At 41.6% G+C, this 12,641-nt stretch overlaps 1 protein-coding gene across 8 annotated transcripts in view; it reads left to right on the plus strand.

Moving 5' to 3' along the window:
- PIAS2 (protein inhibitor of activated STAT 2) overlaps window positions 1-12,641 on the plus strand; it is a 42,081-nt gene that overhangs the window by 13,814 nt on the left and 15,626 nt on the right. For all 8 annotated transcript variants that reach the window (XM_081929759.1, XM_081929758.1, XM_081929756.1 and 5 more), the window contains 10 exons: window positions 1,866-2,340; window positions 2,976-3,060; window positions 3,881-3,931; window positions 4,026-4,116; window positions 5,316-5,450; window positions 6,614-6,719; window positions 7,945-8,018; window positions 9,421-9,581; window positions 10,472-10,605; window positions 12,377-12,545. In XM_081929759.1, coding sequence (XP_081785885.1) covers window positions 1,869-2,340; window positions 2,976-3,060; window positions 3,881-3,931; window positions 4,026-4,116; window positions 5,316-5,450; window positions 6,614-6,719; window positions 7,945-8,018; window positions 9,421-9,581; window positions 10,472-10,605; window positions 12,377-12,545 — 1,478 coding nt within the window. In that variant the 5' untranslated portion in view covers window positions 1,866-1,868. Of the gene's footprint in view, window positions 1-1,865; window positions 2,341-2,975; window positions 3,061-3,880; window positions 3,932-4,025; window positions 4,117-5,315; window positions 5,451-6,613; window positions 6,720-7,944; window positions 8,019-9,420; window positions 9,582-10,471; window positions 10,606-12,376; window positions 12,546-12,641 lie in introns of those variants that run through there.

The following is a 12,641-nucleotide window of genomic DNA, read 5'->3' on the forward strand; positions in this document are numbered from 1 at the left end:
AGCAAAGAATTATGCTCACTTCCTCCAACTACCCCATATACATGAGAGCTGATGTAGGGTAGCGCAGGAGCGGTCAACTATTTCAGACCCAGGACCAATCTTTAACCCAACTGTGTATTTGGGGGCCCATTTATTCCCCCCCCCCCATGTATTTGTATGGTGGTAGTGTTGCTGTCATGACTCACTTTGGATCAGGCCTTGGCCCAGTAGTGGGTCCCAATCCACCAGTTAAAGACCAGTAGCATAGTGGATAAGATACTGTACTACAAACCAGGAAGTCCTTGGTTTGAATCTCTGTTCTCCCATGATAAAACCAATAGGTGGCCTTAGGCAAGCCACTCTAAGACATATGTGTATCCATATAGTATGGAGAATAATAATAGTGAATTGCCTTGCTGGATTTTTTTTTTTTTTATGTGAAGTATTCTGAAAGCACTAGAAAAATATTCATGTTCTTACATGGACTTCTGCTACTTGTTTAATTTACATTATGGCCCAAGCTCTCTCTGGTTCACTGGGACAAGCTTTGCCCCTTCTCTAGGAGTTCACACAGACAGCTTTTTATTGGTAATACACTACAACTTAACTCATTTCCCGCTGCTTTCTTTTCTTAAATCCCCAAGTCTGTTTTCTCATCCACTCTTCAAACTTGAGAGATGGTAAGTGGGGCAATGACTTGTTGTCTTCTGCTTATGTTAAAATATTATCTACATTGGTGCTGTATAAAAAATAAAATTCCTTTGTATGTGCAGCACTGGTTCTGACTGGTGTTGCCAATATGTTTGTGTCTGTATTTATTGTGCTTTGCGACTGAGGTGAGAGTAAAAATGATCAGAAGCAAACTATTGTTTTGTGACTTTAATGATACCTGTGGTTATTGCATCAGTTATAATGTGGGCAGCTGGTAATTTTACTTGAGAGTTTTCAAATCTTGGTTGACAGATGGAAAGAAACAATTTTCAAGCATAAAATGAGAAGCTTTATCAAAACATTTGTTTCATCTTCTGCACTGTTCTCGCTTGTTTGAGGAAGGCAACATATTTTGAAAAGAGATAACCCAGATAAATAGTGTTAATATTTATTAATGTAGTCCCATCCATGTGCATGGTGCTTCTCAAATAATGGGAAGACATTTCACTGTCCCAAGGGGATTGTGATATTGAAACACACGCAGGAGACAGCAGAGGTGCATAAAGAAGAATATGATATTTTCACATAATCATGCTTAGATTTAGTATAGACACCATATCTGCTTAAGATCAGCTGTTAAAAGCAGGCTAGAACAGGAAAGTCATTGAGTGCTTCCAGAAGGCATTTAGAGGTTAGACTTTAATGGATCTTTTACAGAAGGGAAGTTCTACACCAGTGGGGCAGCCACCAAAAATGTCTCGTCATTTGCTTTTGCTATTGAACTTTGCTTACAGGTAGAAATGGTTGTGATGGACCAGCGGAAATAAGGTCTACCATCTTAACTAGTTTAGATAGAACTTGCATGTTCAGAAAGCTGATCTGACTTGCTTTCCTGCAACTTTTTGGAAGTTGACCCTGCATATGAGAGACCCTTATATTCTATCCTTGTGGTTGTAGATTTCACTCAAAGCACAGTTAACATGCAGCGGCTCTTTCTTTCTTTTTTTCTTTTTTTGGGGGGTAATGTTTCCACAATGTGGTGGCCATGTTTCCTGTAAAAGAGACTAAATCACCAAGGCTTTGCTATTGCCGTCTCCATGTACGATATATGATACAGTATCTAAAGAGCCTCTAAAGTGCAATTTGCAACCCCTTTTTCATTTTACATGTTTGTACCTGTATGTTCAGTGCTCTCAGTTCTTGTTTGATACACTGTTTGTCTGTTTCCCCCTTAGAATATGGTATCAAGTTTCCGGGTCTCTGAACTACAAGTGCTGTTGGGCTTTGCTGGACGTAATAAAAGTGGACGCAAACATGACCTCCTAATGAGGGCATTGCACTTGCTGAAGAGTGGCTGCAGCCCAGCAGTTCAGATCAAGATCCGAGAACTCTACAGGCGACGATATCCCAGAACAATAGAAGGTCTTTCTGACTTGTCCTCTTTAAAGCCTTCAGTCTTCAATTTGGACAGCAGCTCATCTCCCGTGGAACCTGATTTAGCTGTTGCTGGTCTGCACCCAATACCATCTACATCAGTCACTCCTCAATCCCCATCCTCACCTCTTAGTTCAGTGCTGCTCCAGGACACAAAGCCTCGCTTTGAGATGCAGCAGCCTTCACCTCCAATTCCACCTGTGCATCCAGATGTTCAACTGAAGAGCCTTCCCTTTTATGATGTACTAGATGTTCTAATCAAACCTACAAGCTTAGGTAAGTGGGATTTTTCAACTGAGCAGTGCAGATCACTTAACTGTGCAGCTGGGGTGCACCTACCTCAGAAAATACAGCATGCTAACTCTCAAGGCACTACAGCCAGCTTTATTGGGGATGACAATAAAGTTATTAGCTTGCCAAGCTGCCGAAATGTATGAAGTATAGTTGCTTGGGGAACTGATGGCACTAGGTGTGGTGTAGTGGTTAAGAGTGGTAGTCTCATAATCTGGGGAACCGGGTTCGCGTCTCCGCTCCTCCACATGCAGCTGCTGGGTGACCTTGGGCTAGTCACACTTCTCTGAAGTCTCTCAGCCCCACTCACCTCACAGAGTGTTTGTTGTGGGGGAGGAAGGGAAAAGGAGAATGTTAGCCGCTTTGAGACTCCTTAAAGGGAGTGAAAGGCGGGATATCAAATCCAAACTCTTCTTCTTCTTTTAAATGCATCTAAATGCAAAAGTACGATTTGTGCACTTAATATGGAAGACCTGAAAGCTACACAGTTCCATTACTGTAATTAAAAGTCATGTTTTTGTGAAATTGGGAAAGTTATGAGACTTGTTTCTGTACTGCCTTCTGTAGACTCTGGAGTTTGTCAGTGAATTAAAGCTAAACTTTTCTGTGTCCCTCTGCAGTACAGAGCAGTATTCAGAGGTTCCAGGAGAAGTTCTTTATCTTTGCTTTAACACCGCAGCAAGTCAGAGAAATCTGCATTTCCAGGTAATAGCAGAACGTCTAGCCTGAGCTTCCTCATACCAGATTTGGTTAATTTTCTTTGGCAGAATTCCAGACCACTTGATCTACCTCTGGGAATCCCATAAAAATAACTGATGGCTTCTTGGAATCCTGAAAACTACTTCCTAGCAAAATAGTATCTCAGTTAATCTTGTAGAATGAACACATTTTTCCAAGGTTACAGTGAGAGTGGGCAGATTGTTAAAAAATGAGAACCCTGTTGGAAATATGATAAACTTACGACAGCTGCTAACTTGTAAGTTCAGGTGCATGTAATTTTTATGAATATGGTGAGTGTGGGAAAATGATTGCTTGTACATAAGAGCATGAGCAAAGTTCTTATTGTTGCTACAGCATTGAGGCTTCAGCCTGTCATCCCCCACAAATACAGTAAATGGATCTAGCAAAGATGACACTTGGAAGTGCTGATGAATTCGGTGGCTGTTCCTCTGATGTCTCAGAGAATATTTGACAGCCCTCTTGTAGGTTTATCTCTGCAACTATGAAAGCTAGCCATATGTTCGCAGAGTTCCACTTGTTGTTGTCTATGGGAAATGGATACACTTGATCTTTTGCTGTCCATAGTGTTTTGTGTGTATGTGTATCTGTGTGTATCTTCATATATCTGTATCAATAGTTGACGCTCACTGTGCTTGCATATTCTTAAACTCATGAAAGCAAGGTAGAGTTACAAATCAGGATTAGGAAGGTTGCATGAGGAGTTGACTTGTTAAATGATAAAGCAACCTTAAGTGATAAAGCAACCTTGGACTTGTCTAAGTAACTTCTGCTTTTGTTGTGACAGGGACTTTTTGCCAGGAGGCAGAAGGGATTACACTGTGCAAGTTCAGCTGAGGTGACCAACTTATTTCCATAAATGTATAAATGCCTCTTTTAATTGAGTACATTTCAATGCGCTGCCATTCAACAATATTATTTTCTGCAAACAGGTTATGCCTGGCAGAAACCAGCTGCCCCCAAGAAGATAACTACCCTAGTAGCTTGTGCATAAAAGTAAATGGAAAGCTATTTCCATTGCCGGTAAGCTGTTGAAATTTTTAATAGCGCATCTGTTTTAAACTTCTTGTAATCCTGACTTGCCAGCCCAATGGGTGCGATACCATCCTGATCCACTGGCCAAAAGGAGGGCTCCTGGGAGTGGTTGGGTGCAGGGATACCAAAGGATGTTAAACACAGAGTGATCTGTTCAAGTGCTTTATTAAAGAAGGTGTAGACGTACAGCAAAGCAGCGTGGCAGTTCTCGTAGCTTTTGCAGACACATGACAGACTCCGCAGCAAGGAGATGTCTTGTCCGCACCCAGGCAAACATTTATACATTCTTTATGCAACAAGGAAGCATACATCATTTAACCTGACTAGCTGAGGGCATAGGTGGCAAGCACCCAAACCTTACTGATAGCTCCCCTTTTCTGGGCTTCGGGCCCAGCACCCCAAGCCCCACAGATAAGGGTAACATCAAAGCATGCCAATTAGCCTAGATCAAAGCAAGCGAATATATACAAGCTCATTGCTGTAACAACTACCAATTAATTGTGGGGTTATCTTGACTACCAATATGGCATTAGCAAAGCTTCCAGAACAGTTCACCTTTGGTTCAACACAAATACCCTCTGCCACATAACTCTACCCATAAATGTCTCTAGAATGAAAGTTATGGAAGTAAATAACTAATATTTGGATCTGTGAACAAATACAGTTACAAAACTTGGTTGATGCTGCATCAGTGTGCATTACTCACAGAGTAGATTTGGAAATCCTTTATTCACAGCTTGGAATTTTCCCTAATTTCCTTCTCTGACTTAAAGTTAGTGGTGTTGTGCTGTAGCCAAGTTTGCTTTCCCGAAGCAAAGCTTCGAATAAACTAACGAACTAACTTTCTTAAGGAACTTATTTCATGAAGAAGTGATGTGGTCCTTTCTTCCCTCCCTCAGACTTAAGTTACTAAGGCCACAATCCTATATGCACTTTTGGGAATAAGACCCACTGAACCCACTGAGGCTTACTTCTGAATAAATGTGTATAGGATTGTGCTGTAAGGCTCACTGGAAAGAAATGGATACTTGGCAAATGTTTTAACTTCCATTGAAATCAATGGGACATAAGTGTTTAATTTTAGCTTTTGTATGCTGTAACTTACTAGAAATTGCAACGTTTTGAGCAGTCTCCAAAGAGAATATATATCTAAATGGAAAAATGATTTTTGTGCCTATGTTTTTTAGGGATATGCTCCACCACCCAAAAATGGAATTGAGCAAAAGAGGCCTGGGCGCCCCTTGAATATTACATCTCTAGTCAGGCTATCCTCTGCAGTGCCAAATCAGATTTCTATTTCCTGGGCATCTGAAATTGGAAAGGTAAATTGAAATCTTTCCATCTTGCAAAATGACTTCATGTAAAAAAAACAAATGTAGAATTGTTTTGAAGGAAAAGTAAATCCTTGCCTTGGGTTTCTAGTGACCTACGTGCATTGAAGCAGGAGGGTTGGGGGCTAGAGCACAGGCCCAAATGTGGGTGAGGCTGCACCATTGTCCCTACCACATGGTGGTGAAGAAGAAAGCTAGCTTCTCCAACATCGCTGCATCTGCAAGTAGCTGCCCAGCAGAGCTTTGCCTAGTGGTGAATCAGCTTTCGCCATCTGGCCTAGAGTGCATTGCTCTGACACCCTCAGATGCCTGTTGGGCAGAGATGACTTGGCCGCTGTATTCCCTGCTCTGGTAACTTCCAGACTGAGTTATTGTAAAGTGCTCTAAGTACCACTGCCCTTGAAGATGACTTGGAAACTTCTGTTGTCCAGAATGCAGTGGCAAGATAAGGCTGGGGTTACCTTCTGATCTTCCATAAACTGATTTAAAACCAATGCGCTGGTTGTTTCCGGGCTCAACTCAAGGTGCTCACGTTAGTTTTTAAAGCCCCAAGTGACTTAGTACCACAATGCCTGTAAGACCGCCTCCTTGCCTACAGACCCTCTTTGGATGCTAAGCACGGCGGAGGCTGCCCTCTTGGTTGCTCCTTCACCCACAGAAGCTTTGTGGCACCTCTGTGGCAGCTCCTAAATTGAGAAATTGCCTTCCCATAGTTGTGCATCTGGCACTTTCGTTATACGTCTTTCAGTGAATGCTGAAGATGCACCTCTTTATTTTGGCATTTGAGAGGTAAATTTTTAGGACCCACCTTATTTCTGTAATTTTAGATTGTTTTAAACAGTTTTTAATATTGTTTAATAATGTTTTAATATTAATATTGTGTTTGAATTGTTAGTTGCTGTAACTTGCCCTGGGACCTTAGGGTGAAGGGGGGATAATAGCAATAAATAACTCATTCATGCAACACTCTTTCTCTTTCTTAACTTACTATGATCTGCTTCTGTGTATCTGTCTGCTGTAAATAGAGGCTTGCTGTTGTTGTTGTTGTTGTTGTTGTTGTTGTTGATGATGATGATTTGTATACCACCTTATATCTGGAGATCATTTGTCTATGAAAAAGACCTTTTCATTCTTTCACATTTCCTCTCCTGTAGAATTACTCAATGTCTGTGTATCTTGTACGCCAACTCACTTCAGCCATGCTTCTACAGAGGCTAAAAATGAAAGGTATTCGAAACCCTGATCATTCCCGGGCACTAAGTGAGTAGATAATTCTTGTGTTTCTCATCCTTTGGTTACATGTTTGTAATGGGCTGTAGGTTTCTAATAAAAGCAATTGGGTGGCTCCTCATCAGGGTGATTCTTGGCATCCCATGTGGCTAAGTGTGAGGAGTAGCAGGGTGTTATTGCCAGAGTGCAGAAGAAAATACTGTATTTTTTTTTTGAAGGGCCGCTTTGACATCTAATAGGAATCAAAAGTGTTATTTTTACTTCCTGAAGCATTTTACAATATCGGACCATGAACATGTATACTGACGGGGCAGTAGCTAGAGTGTCAGAGTAGGGTACAGGAGGCCCCATCTTCAGATACTTCTGTAGCCATAAAGCTTACTGAGTGGCTATCTCTCAGCCTTGCCTTCCTTGCTTGCAGGGCTATCAGGAGGATAAAATAAGGCGGGAGAGCCATGTATGTCAATTTGTGGTTAATGGTATATAAGTAATAACTGAAATTCAAAAGACAGTTGAAAAGTAGCATCAGCTCCCCTTAAAACGGTGGTATACCCAAGTCCTATTTTAAAAAATACTTTGCTTGTTTAGATTGGTTTTACTGCGTTACCTTTGCCATCAACCTGTTGAAATTTCATTAAGGGCAAAGTACTATTTCGTATTCTACTTTTACAAATTGCCTTACTGAAATATCGGGAATATGCTAGGTCTAGAATGAACCCTGCAACAATTTCTGAGCCTGGTGTTGAAGTGCAGATTTTTGTTTCTGCATACACAGTTGCAGAGGATTCTGGAGCTGTTCCAAATACCCAGCTGGGCTGGTAAAGAGTGTCTTACATCATGTTTCCCATGCTGCTTAAGTCTGGTGGCTGCCATTCAGAACTCTGGGGCACCTCTTCAGCTTGCAGCTTTCTCCCTTTCCCTGCAGGAAGAAAAAAGCACCACTTAGATTTGCATAGGCAGCTGGTTGTTGTGAGGGCAATGTCCCAGCAACATGCTCTAAATGCATTCATCTTACAGATTTTATATAGCAATTGTATTATGGGTGGGAAACCAGTAGGAGAAATTCTAATGTGCAGCTTTGAAATTTTGTCAGTGCCATTATCATTTTATGTTGAATTTACAAATTCTTGAAATAGCTATGCCGTATATTCTCTCAAGCTTTTGAGTAATCAAGAATTGCACATTAAAAGTTATAGTCCAGCAAGATATTAAAGCATTTATTTTAAATCTCCCCCCTTCTTTTTAAAAATAATAGTTAAAGAAAAACTCACCGCTGACCCAGATAGTGAAATTGCGACTACCAGTCTGCGAGTATCATTAATGTGTCCCGTAAGTAGAGTTGGATAATAGCTTGGAATGATGTCTTATAGGGAAATTATTTGCGTTGATTAAAACACTTTTTGTTTCAGCAAGGCTATCCAGAATCCTAACTTAGTCACATTTTTAAATATTTGCTGATTGTATCAGAGTATTATTGTCTTAAGTAAACTGTTTAGAGGTTATACATTTTTTTCTGAACAAAATAAAGAATAAGAGGTAGACTCTGCAAATAAGTATGTCACTAGTAATACAGTATATGCAAGTTGCTATGGTTTGCATATTTATGTGGAATTTGGGTTCTGGGATTTCAAAGCTCCCTAAACTATAAAGAGAAAGCTGATAAGATGTTACTGCATCTTCTAAAGATGTCTGGTAGAACTGGTTTTATTTTAATTTTAAAAGTTTTACCGTGTTGGGGTTTTTTAGCAGTAGTTGTTGTTGTTTGAACTTGCTACACACAGCTTAGAGATACTTTAACATATTAAGTGGTATATAAATTGCCTGAACACTAAATACACACATACTGTTAGTGGGAGCCCTCCTAAGCCCAAAGAAAAGCCACTTGATCCATTCGCATACAGAGCTGGAAAGATTCTGAATCAAGGTGCCGAAATGTCTACACTTCCATCACCATCTCCACTAACATAACATCTCTGATGGGATCTGTGAAGTGTGCAAGTCTCATGTCCACAACATGTAGTGCTGCCAGTGGCATTTGTATGTGGCACTTTATGCAACACGAAAACTTCCTTCCTTGCTTATGCCGTGTCATTTTATGAGGTGAAGCTTAATTTTTTCTTCAGTGAGGGGTCTTAAAAATAGGTTTTTGGGTGTGAGGAATTAAAATCTGCTATTTTTGTGATTGGACAATATTTAGCTTGGTGAGTCCACGTTTTATGAAGAATTACATAAACTGCTTTTGGAAAAACCAACAAATTTTAATTGTACCTTCTGAAAATGTCAGGTAATGCTTAATAATAATAATAATAATAATAATAATAATATAGAATATAACTGCAAGTACTTGGTAATCATTACGTTACAACTTTTTATCACCCCTCATTTTGGGAATTTGAAAGTTGAAAGATTCAGCATGCCCTACAATGAGTTTGACTGATCCGTTATGGGAGGCAATCTGATGGCTGAGAGGCTGTAACTTGGTGGCGAGCGGTGGATCAATGAGGAGTTTGCCCCTTAACTAGGGAGGCCCACCCACACTGTAGATTGCTTTCATGTGAGGATCTAGGCTCCAGACTTCCGCAAACAAGCAAGGATTGTCTGGTTTTGTCTTGTTCATAAAGGCACCCAATCCCATTCGCTAACAATGGCTCTCTCACCTCCCCATCCTTTCCTTCTATCACTGCCTCCCTGCCTTTGACGCCTTTCACTTTCTACGTGACCTGGTCTCCAGCTGGGGAAAATGCGGCTGACAATTCCCTGCCGTGCCGTTACTTGTACCCACCTGCAGTGCTTTGATGCTGCTCTCTATCTACAAATGAATGAAAAGAAACCCACCTGGATATGTCCTGTGTGCGACAAGAAAGCTGCATATGAGAGTCTCATCTTAGATGGGTAAGGCGAGGAGGTGGTATCTCGCTTTTTCAGGCGGCAGTAGCTGTGCTCTTAGAACTATAAAAGCAGTTTGCTGCATTCAGTGAATTAACAGCAGGAGCTGCCTAGCAAGGAAGCTAGCATTGTGTCTTTCCAGAGGCATGTGTTTGGTTGTGGTAAAGCCATAAAGAATTGGAACTAACCTGCATTTGAAGCTTGGAACCTGTAGCCCATGACACACTCTACTCTTTAATAACAACTTAAAACGATCACCAGCATTACCCCTTTATCTAACGTGATAAAAGGGTTATAACCTTTTAAATTGCCAACCATCTTCTAGGGCTATAGAGCTGGCTTGAGACTTAGTTTGCTCCCATCAGAGGTCTGTGAATGGCTTTATTATATGATTGAGGTGACAAGCAGTTAATTTATGAATGTGAGTCGCAGGGAATCCTGTTCCTGTCAGATGGTTCCAAAGGCTGATTAACTAGCTGTTGTCTCATGATCAGAATCTTTATCGAACCATATGGAACGCAAGGATTGATGTGGGACTTTAAGTATTAATCTGATTTATAAATTTTAACTTTGAGCCATTTTGAACAATATCAAATGTAAAAATCCTTTGATCTAATATCTCAAACCTATTTTCCACAAAAATTCACCCTGCATGGCTAGAGGCCTCATACCTTGCCAGGGTCAAAACAATTTGTGGTTCATTACCAATCACTCAGTCCCAGAATGAATACTGGTAGGACCCCAACAGCAGCTAGTTAGCTGTAGCTCACATGGGTAAAAGCCATTGGGTTGGAGTGGAACTGGGATCTCCTTTTGGAAGGGAAGCTTCTCTTTCTAAGGCAGCCATCAGAACAGTCAGCAGACACAAACTAGTAACGTTTAATGCTCTTTTCCAGACTCTTTATGGAAATTCTAAACGAATGTTCAGATGTAGATGAGATCAAATTCCAGGAGGATGGTTCCTGGTGCCCTATGAGGCCGAAGAAGGAGGCTCTGAAAGTTGTCAGCCCGCAGTGCACCAAGGTAGAAAGTAAGTAACTTGGAATTCAGGCCATCAAACCCCTGTCCCAGTTGACGTGGGAACCTATCCAGGCTGACTGTTTACTCCTATTTGCAGAAGAGGCAGCAGATACTTTGGCCTTCTTGCAGTAACTGCCTCCCAGTTCCTTCACTATCTGGCTCAGAAGCTGGGTGTGATTTTTTAATGTGTCTCTCCAGAGGTCAAATACCTACCTGGCCTATTCATCCAGATCTCCATTCATCTGTTTAGCCTGTTACTTATCTATTAAGTCTTGCTCAGTGCTATTTTTCTAGAAAAATAGGTGCAGGAACTCAGCATGAATATCTGCCTAGTTCTCTTATAGTGGCAATGGTGCCCACCTGAGAGGTGCTGGAACTGAGTTTCGGCTGGAAAAAAAGCCCTGGTCTTATTCTTGATTTCTTTTTCTGAGCTTCGTTCTCCCTACATAAGGAAACGAAAACCCCTAAACTTCTGTTTTCTCTCTTCCCTGCTTCTCATGGCACCAACAGGGAAGGGCTGTAGAACAAAGTCTTCCAAAACAACCCTGCTTCCAAAGAGTTACACTTCTGAAGCATCTGTCCTCCATGCCCTGCCAAGTCAGAAAGGGAACTCTAGAGGCCCAGCAAAGCACAGCTTAGCTGCAACTCCACTCGGCTCAACAAACAAGGGAAACTGCTGGTGGAAATCCCTGTCATTGTGTCCAGACCTTCAGATTCTCAGGTGCAGAACGGAGCAGTTCATATCTATCAGCAGTATCCCAGTTCTGGTCTGCCCTAGTGGACGACTCTGCCCGTTTGCAATCAAATGCCAAGCAAAAATGACATTCCTTTCACAGGCCACCAGGTGGCTGCAGAGAGTCATTGGTACAGTCCCAACAGTTCCTGTACAGCCGTGGGAATATATTTGTCAGATAGCAATTCCCCATCATTCCAGATGTCTGCCTCTCGTCAGGGTCCTGGATGCTACCCTTGTATATCTGGCCAGAATGATGCAATTCTGCACCTCTTTCTGCCTCTACCCTCAATGCTCAGTTCATGGAGAGAATTAAAGAGCCATAATTGTTGATAATTAGCAGCTGTATAAAATAAGGATAAGAAAGCACACCCCAAAAAGGGGAGGCACACGCCGTCCCCCTCTTCCTCCATGGAGTCTCCCTAGCCCAGTGGAAAAAAGTCAACCAGGGCCCCGGCATGAACCATGCCAAGGCTCTCTCAACCTTCTTTTCTAACTCCTCAGGTGAGTTGAGGGTAATCTCCTGATTCACACTCACTGCCATGAGACAGAATTCTATATTTAAAAATCTTAAGGATTCCACAATAGTCAGTTTACTCCACCTCTGGATGTAGTTTCTTCTTGGATTCAACAGCTCTTGTTAGGAGCAGGTCTGGAGAAAGACTGAATCAATAAGCAAAAGAACCCATAGGCTGCAAAGGACAAGAATGAAGGGTTGAAACTTTCCTGGAACTTTGTATCTGGGATTCTTCATGCCCCCACCTCCTTGGCCTCATTGCAGAAGAAATGGTGAGTCAAGCCTGCAGCAGAATAATGTAGTCATTCCTTTAATGGAGAAAAGCAGAGTAGCAACTCAGTTCAAACAGTTTGGCCACAACGTGTGTGTGTTTGTTTGCAGGAGGGCAAACACCTCCTCTGTTGCACTTTAGACAATTGCTTTGCAATTTACTTCTTTCAGCCTTATCACCAAAAGAGCAATTCACCTCCTACTCAAAGACAAGGCGATCCTATAGCCTTCATCTTGATCGGTTGCACTTTTTCTTTCCAGGTTCCAGCATGGTCAGCAAGCCCTGCTCCACGCCAATCAGTGAGGTCAGCAAAAAGAAAGTTGACGTCATTGACCTCACAGCTGAGAGCTCGTCTGATGAAGAGGAAGATGCGCCTCCCAAAAGGAAATGCATATATATGTCTGACACACAAGCAAGTCCCACCAAAGGGTTGGTTAATTTTTTATGTGAATAATACTATCTGTCCTGGTTTGTTCCCCATCCTGGCAGCTTGGGTTTGGTTTTCTCTTTTCTGCTTGTACATAT

The sequence above is a fragment of the Podarcis melisellensis genome (assembly GCF_964234715.1).
Source record: "Podarcis melisellensis genome assembly, chromosome: 11".
NCBI lineage: Eukaryota > Metazoa > Chordata > Lepidosauria > Squamata > Lacertidae > Podarcis > Podarcis melisellensis.